At 45.1% G+C, this 17,996-nt stretch overlaps 2 protein-coding genes across 15 annotated transcripts in view; both read left to right on the top strand.

The window, feature by feature from the left end:
* Positions 1–3,431, top strand: part of LOC118316742 (serine/threonine-protein kinase WNK2) — a 46,226-nt gene extending 42,795 nt beyond the window's left edge. For all 12 annotated transcript variants that reach the window (XM_035644872.2, XM_035644873.2, XM_035644883.2 and 9 more), the window contains one exon: positions 122–3,431. In XM_035644872.2, coding sequence (XP_035500765.2) covers positions 122–448 — 327 coding nt within the window. In that variant the 3' untranslated portion in view covers positions 449–3,431. The remainder of the gene's footprint in view (positions 1–121) is intronic.
* A 437-nt stretch (positions 3,432–3,868) lies between these two features.
* On the top strand, positions 3,869–16,970 carry brpf1 (bromodomain and PHD finger containing, 1). 3 transcript variants are annotated; one of them, XM_035644885.2, is made up of 16 exons: positions 3,869–4,114; positions 5,403–6,190; positions 6,448–6,637; positions 6,732–7,019; positions 7,450–7,967; positions 8,211–8,400; positions 8,494–8,625; positions 8,972–9,100; positions 9,805–10,216; positions 11,050–11,358; positions 11,467–11,745; positions 11,840–11,987; positions 12,910–13,043; positions 13,729–13,844; positions 13,970–14,124; positions 15,780–16,970. In XM_035644885.2, exons 2-16 carry the CDS (start codon positions 5,448–5,450, stop codon positions 15,961–15,963), a joined length of 3,927 nt encoding a protein of 1,308 aa, XP_035500778.2. In that variant the 5' UTR covers positions 3,869–4,114; positions 5,403–5,447; the 3' UTR covers positions 15,964–16,970. The 3 variants fall into 3 exon arrangements, with proteins under 3 accessions (XP_035500778.2, XP_035500779.2, XP_035500777.2); XM_035644884.2 differs by having other exon boundaries at positions 3,870–4,114; positions 8,485–8,625; XM_035644886.2 differs by lacking the exon at positions 13,970–14,124 and having other exon boundaries at positions 8,485–8,625.
* The last annotated feature ends 1,026 nt before the right edge of the window (positions 16,971–17,996 follow it).

Here is a 17,996-nt window from a genome sequence, read left to right as displayed (position 1 = left end):
TAATGGAGATGAGCACTCAGTGATGGATGTTTTAAGATCATTGGATTTTGATCTTTTACATGTGATGTAATTAAGAGGCGCTCTTTGCACTGTTGTGTAAAACAACTGCCTTCTGTTCCAGATGAAATGCCATGTTGGCACCAGCAAGTTCCAGTTGCCTCTTTCCTGCCCCCTGACTGCTGCTTTGGGACCTGCTCTGCCCACAGGCCTAACTCCCAACTCCTCAGCAATGCTCCCTCCTGGGTACCTCCTGCCCCCAGGCCCTCTTTACTCTCAGCAGTGGCCTGGTGTGCCTAGTCCTGTAGGGTCAGTGGGTCCTGTGGGCCAGCTCGGTGCTGCAAGAATGATGCCCTATACCACAATGGCAAACCCAGGGATCCAAAACTACCCTCATATCATGCACAACCCCGAAAACGGCCCCTGTCCGAAAACCACTAGGACTACCTAATCTGCTAACTACAATTCGGCGTGTATGGACGAGTCAGACCCCACTCTGTTCAGGTTCACCAGAGCCGCAACTGTACATAATCTGAAATTGTAAATAATATGACAGTGTTGATAGTCTTTATACAACATATATAATCAATCTGCCACAACATTAAAACCACCTGCCTTGTATTGTGTATGTCCCCCATTGTTTCAACAAAAGAAGCTCAGCTCAATCGAGACATGGACTCCATACGACCTCTGAGCGTGTGCAGTATCGAGCACCAAGATCTTGGCATTAGATCCTTTCACTCCCTTATGGTGCGAAGTGAGGTGTCCTTGGATGTTTTTCCAGTTTTCCCACAGATGTTAGAGGCCAGTCAACGCTTTGAACCCTGTCATGTTCCTGGAGCCTTTCTTGATTCATTTTTTTTGCAGTGTAGCAGGGCACAGTTTCCTTGCTGAAAGAAGCTAGTGACATCAGGGAGTACCGCCATGAAGGGGCGTACTTGGTCTGCAGCAATGTTAAGGCAGGTGGTACATGTCAGAGTAACATCCACAAGAAATTACAGGACCCAACATTGCCCTGAGCATCACACTGCCTTCACCGGCTTGCCTTGCCCTTAAAGATGCACACGCACCTCGCGTAAAAAGGAAACATCATTTGTCAGCCCTTCTTTCTTTGCATTTGGTCCAGTTCAGACTCCCTTTTGGCAGGTGGATGGGGTTCACCGCGAGCACTCGGACTGGTCTGTGGCTCAAGGCTTCACCTGTCACTGGTTTTAATGCTGTGGCTCATTGGTGTATATATGTAGTTAAAATGTGCGTGCTAGCGCGTGCGCATGTGTACATATGTGTGTATACTACACAGTACTTGTTAAGAATGTCTGAATCCCTAATGCTTTTTGGCTCTGTACTTTACTGAACTAAGCCATACAACACATTTTGTCTGCAGTCAAGCAAAAATATTTCACGATTTTCTTTACTGCTGCAGTTTTCACATTGATTTTGTTATGTACAATTTTTAAACACTACATTGGAATCCAAATACCAGTGGTGTGAAAAGCCGTAACAGGACAGTATTAATGATGAAAATATTTGAAGGAATGTGTAGTGCCTTGAACATTGATTTTTTTATTTTATTTTCTTCTTTGTAAACAAAGCATGTCGGCGTCCAAGTTATTTTAATTGATGGTAGCTTGAGTGCAGTCTCTTTTTTTTTTTTATGCATTACAGACACTTTTGTTTTTGGTTTACATACTAATGCCCTTGTAGTACTGCACTATTAACAAAGCATATGCTCTTATTTAAGTAATAAAATCATATTTTAACCTTTGTTTACTTTCCACCCCTGTGACAGATGGAATGCCATAGTGGTGAGACGTACCGTTGCCTTGTAGATACAAATGGTTAATGTGCGACTGATGAGAGGAGGAAAAAATAATTACGCCAGAAGCCAAAATCCACTCTTTCAGGTCGAATGGTTCAGTTGGACACTGCCTGTTTTTTGCAAAGACAGCACAGGGGTTGGTAGTGTAGTAGCCTTGTGCTCGAAGGAAAGGCAGTGTCCAGAGCCATTTCTATACTAGACATAGTTCTTTCTACAGTATATGCCTCTGGTAGTGTTCTGATCAGAATGTAGCAATTAATGTGATGGCTTGAGGCTTAAAAGTGCAATTTAACCCCTCCACAAAGCTTTGATCGTGGCCTTGCCACAAGCCTTATCTCCAATGTGTGCGACAGGAGCAAGCTGAACAGTGGAACCAAGTGACAAATCACCCAGCAACAGACAGAAGTTACCAGGTAAAAATATAAATATCACAAATCACCCAACAAACTCTTGAATTCACTCCTGCTAAATGTTCTTTCAACTCGGCTGTCCTACTACTCAGCATAAACTGTATGTCAAATGTTCAGTGCAATCACCAGTCAAGTCTGATGTTTTTAACTTATTTGATGTTTAAAGGTTATTCTTTTTCTTTTGATGGCTGCTATCATCCAAGGTGATTCCTCTGTACTGTTAAGCATTTGATTCACACAAGAGGGTACTTAAAAAATGAGACTACTCAAATTAAATTAACTAATGAGATGCTCACACAGCAGTGTTATTGCCTTGTTGAATTTTTGACAATGTGTTGATTTCCCAGGTTGCTTTGGATAACAGCCTGTTTTTTTTTTCTTGTCAGTAATCTATTGCAAAATTCAAATGATACTTGATGTGGGAGATTTGCACAACTAATAATCTCTTAATTCTAACCTATGTTAAAGTGTTTCCTATACTGTATATAGTTGGTTTCAACACCTCTCCTTTTCTTTTTTTTTTATCACTGACAAGCATGGCCAACTTTACATGTTCCACAAAGCAAAGATAAACAATACAGCTACTACGGTTCTGAAAATTTCACATCTCCACAACACAATTGAAAGGTTTCAGCACCCCAATCCTTCCAAGCTGTGAACTGTACAGTTTTCTTGTAGTTTATATTTGTACATTTTGTTTGTTTAACTGTTTCAGGGGTGGTGGTGGTGGTAGTGGTGATGTTGGAGGGGTTGCTTTGATGTATATTATTCCATCAATTCGGTTTGAATTGGACTTTTATAGGATATTATGCAGAGTCTTCTGCTTTGGTGAAATACTTCCAGTAGTAAGAGATTTCTGTTCTCTGTCACTTGTATTTGATATATTTTGTTCCACCTCCATCGCTGCCACGTCATCGTTAGCAGTGGAGGGAATATCTATTGTTGCCATATTCATTTGGGTGCAGGAATGGAACTGAGAGCTGAAGTGCACCGTCCTGACACTTCCCACTCTGCTCATCTCACATCTCTCTCTGCACAGCATTGCCCCCTGGTGAATATGCTCTGATTGTCAAAGGCTTGTATTTAAACAGTGTGGGATTGCTTCTGCCTGCTGTATGACCCACTGCATTACCCCCACCCTACCCTGCTGCACTCTAATCACAGACTGTATGTTGAGAGAGAAATAAATATTATTTTGTGCTTGATGCCATGTGTCATTGATTTTTTTTATTTCTAGTTTAATTTATTATTTATTCCAATTTTATTTAAGTATATATTCTCAGTAAAATTATGTAACATGAAGTCATAGATTAAAATATGAAATGGATATTTTTTTTAAATATACACTGGTAATGTTTGAGAATCTTGAAATTGAGAATGTGCAAGTGTCCAAAGACTCTTTGAAGATGATGCTCCTCACACTCCGACATCTTTGAAACGAAGCCACAGATTCGCGACACTCGGCGCAAAATTGTAAAAAAAAAAAAAAAAAAAGTTAAAAATAAATTAACAAATAACCGAATTAATGTAACGAAGAGGATATAATTTATACTATCACGAAATCTTGATTAAAATGCGCCTACATGCTCCGTTTTCACGCACAGGCAAGGAAATAGACCCCCCCCCCTTTGTGTGGCGAATGTGTCTGCGCGCGTCTGCGGCGCAGCGTTACAGCAATGGTTGCCCCCTTTTGTTCAAGCGAGTTTCTGAATTATTCCCAACACAATGAATCGATCTGGGTCTCATATTGTTTCATAAAAAAAAGCATTCCACTGTACCTGCGCTTCCCGTGAGCTCGCCTGGGACTAACCAATGAATTAAAATCGATCTGCGACCCTTCGGATGAGGCGTGAGGTTTCCGAAGCGCAGACTCGAGGAACGTGGAGTAGTAAGTGTTTATAACGTCGGCTTGAACGGTGGAAGGCTCGTTTTGTTGCGAAATGCGGTCTAATTTTAAATATCGCCAGGTCCCCCTGGATGTAACGTTGTGGTTTGTGATTCCAGTGAAGCCAGAAAAAACAACAACAACAACCCACAGTAGTAGTAGTAGTAGTAAAGCCCAATTCCAAAACAACACAGGCGATTTTCCTCGTATCGCACGTCCCGCCGACGGGGCATTAATAATTGGATTGGTTTGACCTTTGATGTGTGGAAATAAGATGGAGTAGTAAACCTGATCACACACGCTGTGCTAGTTCACCGGAGGACCTGCGGGTTGGTCGCGGTGCTGCTCGGAGGGCTGGTGGTTAGTCGCTACGGGATGAGGTCATTGTGGAGGGAAACACCACGGAGAGCCGAGTGGAGGTGCGAGTTACAGTCAGGTCACAGTGGACGAAACTTCAAAGTCCCCTTTGTCCGGTAGCGGTTGTTAACTGGGCCGAGACGCCGTGTGCCATTAAAAAGTGACGCCTCTCCGTGTGGCTAACGTGTGTCCCCGCGAAACACGGCTACGAGTTAGCACGAACGACATTAAACTCGTTAACGCCGCCGAGCCGAATGAATCGGCGTCGACTGAGGTGAAAAGAAAACCCGCCGGACGTTTGTCAGAGGTAGTTCGACACATCGGCGGTGGGTGAATCCTCCGCGTCTAATGTCGCGGGCGCAGTGAATTTGTTGTTGTTGTTGTTGTTGTTGTTTGCTAGCTGCTGTTAGCTCGCGGGCTAACAGCGCCAGGCTGCAAGTGGCTCATTGTTTGTAGGGGGAAGCAGCAGCACAATGCTACAAGCTAGCGTTAGCTGGGCTAGCACCTCAGGCTAGCTCCCGAGTTCCGTGGCTAAAGTTGACCCGTGCACCGTTTCACCTGGTTTAACCTGAGGGCTTGAGTTTTGTGCCGACTGCAGCCACGTCTGTGTCGTTTCATTCCACTGTGCGATGACCAGACATAGCAGTGGTTACTTCGCCAGGACGAGCATAAGCGAAACCCGCAGACTACAAAGTGCACCTGTTATTACAGTGACAGAACGTAACGATTTGCTTGTAACTGGGAGCGGGGGGTCACGATCACGTGTCGGCGCCTAACAGGTGAACTTGTCCAGGCTGGGGTGTGTGACCGCTACAATTTAGTGGCAGTAGCTGGTGTATAACTAGCATATAGTATTTTCATCACATCACAGTTACAGTTACAGTGTGTGGGACTGATCCTCCTGTTGGTCTCCTTCTGTGTTCCCCTTTTTCAGATGTGATCTTGAACAGCATCTGTCCCAGCGGTGGCTGTTGGCACGATGGGGCTGGACTTTGATGTAAAGACATTCTGTCACAATCTGCGGGCCACCAAGCCCCCGTACGAGTGTCCGGTGGAGACTTGCCGCAAGGTTTACAAGAGCTACAGTGGCATTGAGTATCACCTGTATCACTATGACCACGACAACCCAACTCCTGCACAGGCTGTGCCACAGAAGAAGAGGAAGGGACGGCCTCCTCGTGCGTCTCTGGCCGGGTCAGGAGATACAGATGATGGTGGCGGTAACGGCGGTGGAGGACCGGGGCACGGGGGGAACACCCCTGGTAGCCCCAACCGGTCGGAGCGCTCTCACTCTCCGGGCAGAGAGACGATGACCTACGCCCAGGCACAGCGCATGGTAGAGCTGGACATTCAAGGACGCATTCACCGCATAAGCATTTTTGAGAACATTGATGTGGTTTCAGAGGAAGACAGTGATGCAGACGATGCTCCACCATCTGGTACTGGAGGCGGTGGTGGAGGTGTGTGTAATGGTAGTGACGGTGGAAACGGGGGTAGCGAGCTAGGAGGGGGTGGCAAGGACCGGCCAGACATCCCATCTTCCAATGGGGGCAAAGCCACCCCCAAGTCTGGGAAGCATAAGAGTAAAGAGAAGAAGAAGGACAGCTCATCCCACCATCACAGCGCTCAGTCGGGGCCTGCAGTCAAGCTCCCGGAGGCGGTGTTCAGAGAGCTGGACCAAGAAAGACCTGAGGCCCCTCTCCGGCCGTCATCTTACTACAGGTTTGTGTTATAATCTGATTCATTCATAATCGTAAAGAAGTAATAGTAATTACAATTACACAGCCACCACTTTGTGTGCAGTTGTGCAGCTCGTTGTCCATGTTCTGACCTCAGAATTCTCGCATCATTCTTTCCCTATTTCCCTTTTCCACAGAAAGGTGAAGTGGGTGCTAATCCTACACTCCCAATTAATGACACAATTTTCTCTGCATGTACTATATGTAATAACACATGGTTTTCTTCTCGCTGCTGTTCAGGTACATTGATAAGTCTGTGGAGGAGCTGGATGAGGAGGTGGAGTATGACATCGATGAGGAGGACTACATCTGGCTTGGCATCATGAATGACAAGCGGCGGCGAGACGGCGTGACACCCATTCCTCAGGAGGTCTTTGAGTATCTCATGGACCGCTTGGAGAAGGAGTCCTACTTTGAGAGCCACAACAAGGTACCCTAGCATGTGTACTGAGAGGGAAGAATATATTTTAAAACATAAACATGTATAGAAACTCTTATCTCGTCTCATGTTCCTTTTGTCTCAGGCGGACCCCAGTACCCTAATCGACGAAGATGCCGTCTGCTGCATCTGTAATGATGGGGAGTGTCAGAACAGCAATGTGATCCTGTTCTGTGACATGTGTAACCTAGCCGTCCACCAAGAGTGCTATGGCGTGCCATACATCCCAGAGGGCCAGTGGTTATGTCGTCGCTGCCTGCAGTCTCCCAGTCGGGCTGTGGACTGTGCTCTCTGTCCCAACAAGGGAGGAGCTTTCAAACAGACGGACGATGCACGCTGGGCACACGTAGTGTGTGCCCTCTGGATCCCAGAGGTAAATCCATACACCACCACCACCACCCCCAATATGATAAGAATCACATAATCATGCAGATAACGAGGTGCCCTGCTGTATTCAACTGTGGGTTGCTTTAATGGTTACATGTGTGTAAGAGTGTGAATATGTTATGTGGCTGTAACAGATGTATATATATACATCTATTTATATATATAAATATATCAGAATGTTGTGTCCATCTATCTAACAGCGCCGTTGGTCACATTTTAAGTGCGAGTCGTTTGTTGATTTGCAAACAGAGGCCTAAATCATAAAATGCAAACCACAATTAAACTGATATGTATCCAGTGGAGCTTCATCTGTAAATTTCCAGTTTAGCAGAGCTCAGTCGGTCCGTTATCTTGCCACTGCCCGAACTCTTTGATTGGCGTATTGCAATAAAGTGAATTTTGCTGCTTTTCCTCAGGTCTGCTTTGCCAACACGGTCTTTCTGGAGCCGATTGATAGCATTGAGCACATCCCTCCCGCTCGCTGGAAACTCACCTGCTACATCTGCAAGCAGCGCGGTTCGGGCGCCTGCATCCAGTGTCACAAAGCCAACTGTTACACAGCCTTCCACGTCACCTGTGCCCAGCAGGCGGGCCTCTATATGAAAATGGAGCCCGTCAGAGAGACTGGGGCCAACGGCACCTCTTTCAGTGTCCGGAAGACGGCTTATTGTGACATCCACACACCGCCGGGATCCGCCCGGCCTTTGGCAGGAGTAGGCGGGGCCAGCATGGGATCGTCTCACAGCGAGGGAGAGCTGGAGGAGGACGACGAGCCCAGCATCGGTCACGACGACGATTCCAAGGGCTGGAGCTCTGAGCGAGCCAAGAGGGCGAAGGCAAAATCCAGGCTGAAGATGAAGAGAGCCAGGAAGATTTTAGCTGAGAGGAGAGCTGCTGCGCCAGTGGTGTCTGTGCCCTGCATACCTCCACACAGGTGGGCAAACAAACACGACATGTTGACACCTTCACAGCTCCAAGAAGCACATTTACTGTTTCGGGTTCAATTGGCTGTGTTTTTTGTCATTGTGTACAATCCAAGGCTCGCTCGACAGGTGCTGTTCTGTTACTCGACCTTACCCTCTGGAACTGGGGAGACTCCCCACATAACAATAAAGAACGCTTTTCATTTAGGACAAGGGAGCACAATAGTTAAAGTGTGGTGCTTGTTTATCTCCAGGCTCAGCAAAATCACTAGTAATCTGACGGTACCCAGGAAGGGCCAGTTCATGCAGAGACTTCACAGCTACTGGACCCTGAAGAGGCAAAGTCGCAATGGTGTTCCTCTGCTGCGCCGACTCCAAACCCACCTGCAGTCACAACGACACATTGACCCACTCCCACCACCACCTTCAGCACAGCTTCCTCCAGTAAGTGACTTTAATGTACATCATTATAATTCTGTGCTAACCTCATTCAGTTGACTTAACCTGTTTTGGGGTTTATGCTTGTTGGTGTTGCAGAGGGACAGCGATGAGAAACCGAGTGATTTGAAGGAGCAGCTTAAGGCGTGGCAGAGACTAAGGCATGACCTAGAGAGAGCCAGGCTACTGGTGGAGCTCATCCGCAAGAGGGAAAAACTCAAGAGGGAGACGGTGAGACAGAATACGTGTTATTTCTGTCACTAATCTTAACCTTCATACAAGCAATAATACTCTTTCTCCGTGAGGTCTTCAGGACGGTGGTCAGTACACAAGTCTCAAAATCCATTTTAGTGCAGTTTTAATTAATTTTTAAGTTTTTCTTCATGGTTAAGAATTTATTTGTTACGGTCAGGACTCAGAGACGCAGGAGGGTCCTGTCACATTTGGGTACATATGAATTTGAGTAGAAATCACTTGAACACACAATTCTCACTGTGCAGACATCACAACCCTGCATTTTTAAAAATGTAATCAGTCAGCAGGTTTACGTTGTTTTAAAAACTGTGTCTGTGTTCAGATTAAAGTGCAGCAGTTGGCACTGGAGATGCAGCTGACGCCTTTCCTGGTGCTGCTGAGGAGCACGTTGGAACAGTTACAAGAAAGAGACATCAACAACTTTTTCACTGAGCCTGTACCACTGGCAGAGGTAAATCCACAAAGTCACACACACAAAAACACAAAGGCTGTTTTTCAGACATAAACACAGCTCCAGACATTTTTTTTGTTTGCCGTTCACATATGCAAAACAGGAGATTGTCCGAGTCAGACGTGTTTACAACGGCAAGAAACTTTCTGGAACATTCAGGCGAGGGCATGGAGCCCGGGTTGAGCGCCCACTCGTTCGCCATTTATCTTTCCAGTGATTTTCCTGCTGTGTTCTGACATGGGCTCACTCTGATAATTTCCAGAAATTTTACAAGGGGGCTGGCAGGAAAAGTTCCGGAAAATTTGAATATTTGCGGACATTCAAGATTTTCACATACAGCCCCTCTGGAAAAATTCATTCAAGTTCTATTTTTATTTATAGTGTTTTTTTAAAACGGTACAATAATTATTTTATAATACACTCTCTGGCCACTTTTTTAGGTACACCTGATACAGTCTAGTACAACATTTCTGCCACTTATTCAATCTTTACGAAGCTTCTAGTGGACAGTTTTTATTAAACTCTGTTATCTGATACTGGTGTCAGCAGCACAACATTATTGCTTTCAACATCTGTCGTTAAATGAAATAAAACGATAAGTTTCCTTCTAACAATAACTTTCCTGACATCTGTATTGGAAAGTCAAAAGGTCACTAGAAGGTGTGGCTTATGCTTTTGCCTGATATGTACCTGCTTTTCTCCAGGTGCCAGACTACCTGGACCACATTGACACTCCAATGGATTTCCAGACCATGTGGAACCTGCTGGAGTCCCATCGCTACCTCACCTTTGAGGCCTTTGAGGCCGACTTTGGCCTCATTGTCAACAACTGCCTAAAGTACAATGCCAAGGACACCGTCTTTTACCGTGCTGCCCTGCGGCTCAGAGAGATGGGCGGGGCGGTCATAAGAACAGCACGGCGCCACGCTGAACGGATCGGCTTCGACTACGAGACTGGCATGCACCTCCACCGAGAGCTGAGTCCTGAGAGTCAGCGCGACCAAGAGAGAGACCGAGACCGAGAGCGAGAGAGGGAGAGGGAGAGGGAGAGGGAGCGGGAGCGGGAGCGAGACAGGGTTAGAGAAAGAGAGCAGCCGTTGTCTTCTAATGAAGAAGGTAGGTTATCGTTCACTTTAGTTTCTGGCAAGTGTTTTTTTCTTGAGCAATAATATGAAAAAAATAGGGGTGAGGCAAAATATATTCAGGTTTTATCTTTGGCAAAGGGAACTTCTATGTCATCCGATTTCTAATTAATACCTCACATTTTGGCAAAGATACAATACGTTCTAAAATGACAGGCTCCTGTTGAATGAACATTTGGCAAGCTAGAAGAAATTTTACACCTCACTGTACAGCATGAATTGTGAGTGAAATACTGGAGGGAATTAAGGTGGGAGAGAAGTGGGAGGTGGAGTGTCTGGATGGCACAAAGGGCTCAGAGTATGAATCATGGTTCTAGTACAGATTATGTCAAAGGGTGAGTGAACGGTAACAAGTGTCGGTTACAATAATTTTCATAAGTCATAAGCATCAAGGACTGAAATAGTATTTGAGTGCGTGTGAATTTCAGGTGATGAATAAGCAGAATACTGAATATTGTCGTGTGGAGGAAAAGAAAAGATTTTTGGCACAACAAAGCATCGTGGCCAGTAGATGGCGCATGTCAATCATGCAACTGAGAGGCTCATAACATTTTCTCTAATCGTCTTTGCTCATAAAAACTAGGTTTCCTACTTTTTCTCCCTTTTTTTATTTCTCTGGTTTCAAACCAAGCAGTTTGCATGTCTGTTACTAGATTAAGTGACTTGTTTGCTCCCTTGTGCCTTTCTGAACAGCCTCAGATCAGGTGGCTTGCAGATATGCTGAATTTGGTGCTAACTTAATGCACTGAAACTCTACCACAGTCATATTTGACTCAGCAGCTGTTTCTCTCTCTTTGTGACTCACAGACCTGCTCCTGCCAGAGAACCGGCGGCGGCTCCCACTGGAGGAGCAGCTGCATTACTTGCAGGTGCGTCTGGATGAGGTCAGCTCGGGGAAGCACAGCATCGGCCAGTCACGTAGAGCCAAAGCTCTGAGAAAAGAGATCAGCGTCATCAAGAGGAAGCTCGCACACCAGCGGGACGGAGGCTCCGGCTTAGGGGGCCGGGAGTCAGTTGGAGGAGGAGACCGTGGTTCCTCCCTCCCCCATCACCCGTGCTCCTCAGGCCACCTTGATGAGGGGGGAGAAAGCAGCAGCCAGGAGATTGGTGGAAAAGGTGTGTCTAGGAAAGATGTATGATAATAATGATAATGGCTGTTAAAGGGAAGTTATGTGTTAAACATTTGCTTGCATTCCGTAATTATCAACCTCTCTCCTCCTCAAGATCTCAGTGTTTCCTCGTCTGCCCTGGCTCCAGAAGTGGGCCGTCGGACGTCTGTGCTCTTCTCCAAGAAGAACCAAAAAATGACTGGACCTCCTAAAAGGCCAGGGCGCCCTCCCAAGAACAGAGACGCTGGCTACCCTGGGGCAGGGGTGAGCCAGAGCCCCATTGGTCCCCCACATCTACCGCTGCTGTCACAAACAAGGCAGAGGAAAAGACCTCGCAGCCCCCACAGCAGCTCCACCTCCGACAGTGACAGTGACAACGACGACCTGCTGCCAGGTACAGTAGACACATTTCAAGCAATATTTTTTTTTCTCTCTCAATTTTTTAGTTACACACTCACCTCTCCCCTCTCTCTGTTTCTTTTCGCCAGGTTTGCCAAGTAACGGTTTTGATGGGGGAAACCAGCCGGTAACCGAGAGCTTCCGGGTTTACAGAAGTGAGTCTCGTCTCCCTCGTTCCAGCTCCGACTCCGAGTCCACGACCAGCAGCAGCAGCAGTGCCGCCTCTGACAGGACCAGGTGAATAGTGCGCAAACATGTACATTCACAAGTCTGGTTGTAAAAGCTCCTCTAACCCACAGTCTTTCTGTCACCAAATGAATCAAGGGACTACTTGTAAAGTGAAAGGGATCGTGTGCTGTAACAAACCTGCAGGAACAATCATTTCTTCAGCTTTATTGAAATGTTGAGGCTTTTTTAGCTCATTGCTTTTCAACATAAGTTACTGATTTGGTTTAGTCCCGCCTCTCTCATCAGCCCTGTTTTAAACAAACAAGCTCAGGTGACAAAAGTCACGATCTTATTGGAAACATCATATTCACCTGATGAGGTAATACTATGCAGGACAAGTTTGTTTTGTGTCCTTCTGCTTCCAAGTGGCCATAAAAAAAATCAACTGAGGCCCTTTTCAAAGAACAATTTGACATTCCGTGAATTAGACATTTTGTCTTTGACTTCCTGGAGGCTTGTGGTCACGTTGAGGTTGTGAGGCAGCCCACAGAGATGCCAGGAAGTGACTACTCCTGCCTGCTGGTCAACAACAAAACTTTCCAGCATGTAACTTCTTGTGAAACCACAGCTTGACCCCTTTTACAAATTAATGCACGCTCTTTCGCCCAGTGAGTCCTGGTTTATTTATGCTAAGACTTTGCATAAATAATAGAATGATCCCTATTCATCTTGTATAGTTACCACAGTTGATGCAGGGATGGGAGAGGGGTACTGATCTTCTCGTTTAACTCTCAGCGAGAAAGACTTTGTAAAACGGATTTATGCAGCGTTTAGTTCTTAGTTGCACCAAACAGACAAAAGAAACTAAGATCATCTGCAACTTCTCGTTAACTCAAATAGTTTATCAAACCAGTAAAGTTTGGTTTTAATGTATTCTGTGGTCAGTTTTCAGTCTGTGCATCTTTATTGACGCGGCCCTTCTCTCCCTCAGTACAACCCCCTCGAAACAGGGCAGAGGGAAGGCATCGTTCTCTCGCTCTGCCTTCCAGGAGGACAGCAGCGAGGAAACGTCAGGCACAGAGAATGATTCCTACTCAATTGGAGGATCGCGGAGCGTCTCACACTGTAAGCACCTTTTTTACAACGTCACCCATGTTTCAGTGCACACTGAGTGTCTTTCATCTTAAAGTCTGTAACCAAACTAATGAGTGTGAACTTTTTTATTTGAGCTGAAATGATTTAACGCAGAAGCCTAAACACAAATGACAAATGACTTAGATGATTAAGTGATGTTTAAGTTGCTCTGCCACTTATAATGTGTTTTACCTTTGGCGCCTGATTTAATAAATTAAGTGGCAATGCCCCTAGCATATTATACTTTCATTTGGTTTTTTTGTGTATGTAAAAGGTCTTCAAAGATAAAAAGCGGGAAGAGGAGCTGCAGGAATGGACAGTCTGAGGAAACTCACGTGTTTTCTGAACATTAGAGCATGTGAACCCTTTAATGTAATAACCCAATTTAAAATTATGAATCTGAATATGAGCAAAATATTTCTCCTTTAACTTGTGACAACAATTAATGCCAAAGAAGAAAAACCTTCCCATTTATTCTAAGAAACATAGAGAGGAAAGAGTTGGTCCTTGTGGTACAGAAATAAAAACAGAACCACAATTTTTTCTGTAAAGTCGCAATTTGCGGAACACATCTACTAGTTTTCTGAAAATTAAAAAGCTGAGAATGACTCAATTTTAGGAGTGGGTTGCATAATAGTGACTGTATCCTGCTCCTGTGGTTTTTTTTTACTGTCAGTGGTGCGAAGTCGGTCCAGGTCCGGATGCTGGATGACCTCTGATGACTACACCTCCCTCGAAGCGCTGGACTTGGTGTGGGCCAAGTGCAGAGGTTATCCTTCGTATCCTGCTCTGGTGAGACCACACACACACTGCGTCCTACAGACTAAAGTCCCATGTGATGTCATCTTCAGGACATTCTTTGGGTTAATGTATTTTTCTAACCCTCCTCTTGTTACCGTTTGCCGTGTTACCGTCAGATAATTGACCCGAAGATGCCCAGGGAGGGGGTGTTCCACCGTGGTGTCCCAATCCCTGTCCCCCCTTTGGATGTGCTGAAGCTTGGGGAGCAAATGACCCAGGAAGCGAGGGAACACCTCTTCCTGGTTCTCTTCTTTGACAACAAGAGAACCTGGTCAGTGCTCTGGGTCGTTTTGACTCGTGTTTTTTTATTAACTAATTTTATTGTCCCTTATCATTTAGCCTCTAATTTGGTTGCTCTCGCTGACATTCTGTATTTTTTAACCAAAATGATGAGGAAGTGTACAATAAAAAACAAGACAAAAAAAATAGACTTCTCATTTTACTGCATCTTGCATACAAGAGACCGTGCGGTAATTGTTCAAAGGAAACTCACTCCCCTTACCGTAGCAAGAAGACAGAACATTTAGCAGAAATAGGGCAAATGTGGTTTTTGAGAAGCGGAGGGAAAGAACGCGTCGTCTTTTAGGTCAAAGTGTGCAGCTGCACAATCACTTAGTTTCATGGTTTGACTCAAAGAGAAAATAAATCTGTGAAACTTGATGACAGCAGCCACTCTCATTGTTAACCTGCCTTCAGGTTAAATCCTCCAAAGTGCCTAAAACAGGAACTTTTATATATCACCTCCACCAAGATGTTTGTTTGTTTGTCAGCAGGATTAAGTAAAAACTACTTAACAGATTTCCATGAAACTTGGTGGAAGGATGGGACATGTGTTGAGAAAGAACATATTCAATTTTACCGTGGATATGGACAGAGGGGCGTATCCAGTATTTGTGGGGGTTCTTTCACTTTCTTTGACATTTAGCAAGATCGGGCGTTATTTGACATATTCAGCAATTTCCCAGAGAATAAATCACGGATCTTGATGGAAAAAAAAGAATCCAACATATTTAGGGGACTGATATCTATGAGTCTGTGCAATTTGGTGCAGCTTGATAGAGTTTAAGGGGACTGTTGGGCCTCGGTGGAGGTATGAGCTCTATTCAGTAACAGTCTAGTTTATCCCTTGGTTGGTTTGTTTGTCAGATTACACAAAAACCGCAGGATATATTTCCTGAAACTTGGGCCAAGAAAGAATCAATTACATTTTGGTGCAGAGACAGACAAAGCTGGATCTGTGCCTGGGCGGGATTCACTTTGTCTAACATCGTGAGATAGGTTGTGATTTTTACATTTTCACAGATTTTCCCAGGAATATAATGGATCTTGATGAACAAATCTGACATATTCAGGTGACTGATATCTGTGACTGTGTGCAGCAGATTGAACTGTTGGGCCTCGGTGGAGGTATGAGCTCTCATCAGTAACATATTCGTTGGTTGGTTTTTGTCAGTTGGATTACGCAATCCATGAAATTTCGGTGGAAGGATGGAACTTGGGCCAAGAAAGATCTGATTACATTTTGCTGCAGATCCAAACCAAGCTGGATCTGTATCTGGGCAGGATTCACTTTTTCTTTAACATCGTGAGATAGGGCGGGGGTTTGTTGTTTCTTTGTTTTTTACATTTTCACAGATTTTTTCAGGAAAAATATTAATGGATCATGAAGAAAAACATCCAACATATTTAGGGGACTGTTATCTATGACTGTGTGCAGTTCGGTGTGGATCCAAAAACGTCTGTGTTATGCCTTTAAGAAAATCTTTTTTCATTTTAACAAGCTATTAACTGTGTGGACTTGTTGATTTGAGTTTTATATGTTGTGATAAATTCTTTGTATGTTTAAATGGTTTGCTTTTGATACATTTTCTTGACTGTAATTTAAATGATTAACACTTGCCCATGTATGTATTTGTGTGCACTCAGGCAGTGGCTGCCGCGCTCCAAACTGGTGCCGCTCGGAGTCGACCAGGAGCTGGACAAGGAGAAAATGCTGGAGGGCCGGAAGTCCAACATACGCAAGTCGGTGCAGGTGGCGTACCACCGCGCCATGCAGCACCGCAGCAAGGTGCAGGGAGACCCCAGCAGCGAAACCAGCGACAGTGACTGAACGCACACACACACACACACACTCACACACACACACACACACACACACACACACGCACTTCAACGTGTCGGTCCATGCAGGTGTTGTGGAGTATCTTTCTCTACAGAGAGCCCAGCCCTACATCACCACACGAGGACTAGTGCCAGCTGCACCGGGTGGAAAAAGGTGTCCACCACATTGGCCCCGAGACGCGCACACTCATGCACACTAAGCCGTATTTAATCTGACATGTAAAATATTGTAATTAAGAGAATTGAGAGGGAAAAAAAATAATAGTATTGATTGATGGTAAAAATATGCTATGTTCAGAATCATGAATCAGAATATTCCTTGTATGTGGTCAATATATATGTTTAATAAGTTTACAGACTGAAAAAAAACATGAACATAGTGTTACACTATGACGTATTGTACACAAAACTCTGCCTTCCCCAGTCATTCCTACACATCCATCACTCACACGAGCCATTTTACACGTGGACGGGGAAATGCATGTAGTGTACATGACGTGCACACACTGCGGGTGTCACGGCTGTGAGTGCCGTCACTCAGGCACATTTTCACACTCATCACTGAATTACAAACACACAAAACGAAACAACAGGCCTGGCGCTGGTGCCGTTTGTCAGTGGAGCACAAAGAGACTGTTGCAGCCTTGAACCGAGGCCGAAACCAACGTTAATGTTATTTATTCTGTTACTCCTGAACAGGGTCCACAGGTTCGTTCCATCATGGACTACTTCTAATCACTCCGACCACGCAGGACTCCGCTGTGTGGAATCTTTTTCGTTTGTCACTCTGCGATGAACAGGTTTCCTGTTTTTACAGTTTTTCTTAACGTTCGTCCGTGTTGCACAGGCCGCTGGTCCCAGAATAACCAGGACTAAACTGAAACACACGACCGCCCCCACAGTCTGTCTTAGTCTCAGGCTGGTGGCTTTAGAACTTTTATATATACAGATTACACAGAGATAGAAGTTTAATAAAAAGAACTGAGTTTTTTTAAATTGTGTGGGTCGTGTTGTCGTCACTGCGTCTGAGAGCGGACTGTATGTTCTTCCTGGTTTCCTGCCTGATTGCTGTGCATCATTGTGCGGGATATTTCTTAATGTGCAGCAGAAAACGGACCCATTCATTCGCTCTGAGGAAATGGGGGATGACTTCTGAGGCAGTATAACAAAGAGTGACGGCACAACACCTTTGTTTGGGAGGATTGTGCTCAGCCAAGTGTTTGCTCTAAGGTCTATTTGTCTTTCCTTTATTGTAACACATGGGACTTGATCATTTCTCAGTCACGCCGTGGTAGAGTTACAATCATTGTCCATAGATCTCTCTCTCAAACTGGCTCTGCAGGTTTCTTGCACCTTGCAGTATTTTATGGAATATGAAGCACAGACTCGCTGTAAACCCGTTCTACTGATCGGCCAAACGGCTGCCGTGTCGAGGATTTGAGTGAAGACACTGAATTGGTTGCCCATTACAAGAGTTTAGATCAATCTTTCCGCATACGGGGAAGATCCCCCACACAACTGTAACTCCCACTCACCACAACATGTTTATTGACAGATATGCCACCAAGGTGACACCGACTCTGAGTAACCAAGATGTCCTGCTTCCTGCCCTGAGCGACGCTCGCAGTGTGCTCCCCAAGTTTACTGACTGTTGATGTTCTTTTATTCCCACTCATATTTGCTCAGGGACGCTTGGAGTGTTTCCTTTATCTTTATGTGGTTAGCTTTGCTGTGGCTCAGGAGGCAGAGCGCGCCGGTGACCTGATAAGAGCCTGAGGTTTGAAAAAGAAGAATGAGGAGAAACTGCTGCAGAGCTCACATAGATCCGTCTACGCAGATTGGAACTATACAGCCAAAGGTGCATCTGCTATGTGCAAAATACATAAATGCAAGTGTTTTGATTCATGTAGATAAATCTGTTTGGACTTTGACATCAAGTCTTATCATCAAGTATGAGGCCCCGACACTCCCTCCGTATGTGCCCGGCCAGGCACAAGGGGAAAAAATGAGATGTTCCTTTTT

Source organism: Scophthalmus maximus, chromosome 3 (genome assembly GCF_022379125.1).
Source record: "Scophthalmus maximus strain ysfricsl-2021 chromosome 3, ASM2237912v1, whole genome shotgun sequence".
In the NCBI taxonomy this organism is placed as follows: Eukaryota; Metazoa; Chordata; class Actinopteri; order Pleuronectiformes; family Scophthalmidae; genus Scophthalmus; species Scophthalmus maximus.
Note: the sequence above shows the minus strand (reverse complement) of the source record. Positions and strands in the feature narration are given on the sequence as shown.

What these genes read in the sequence shown, in the direction of transcription:
- brpf1 (XM_035644884.2), top strand. Translation starts at nt 5,448, where the DNA reads ATGGGGCTGGACTTTGATGTAAAGACATTCTGTCACAATCTGCGGGCC. An exon ending in CCCTGCATACCTCCACACAG is followed by an intron (nt 7,968 to 8,210) that starts GTGGGCAAACAA and finishes GTTTATCTCCAG; the next exon opens with GCTCAGCAAAATCACTAGTA. An exon ending in GTTGTCTTCTAATGAAGAAG is followed by an intron (nt 10,217 to 11,049) that starts GTAGGTTATCGT and finishes TGTGACTCACAG; the next exon opens with ACCTGCTCCTGCCAGAGAAC.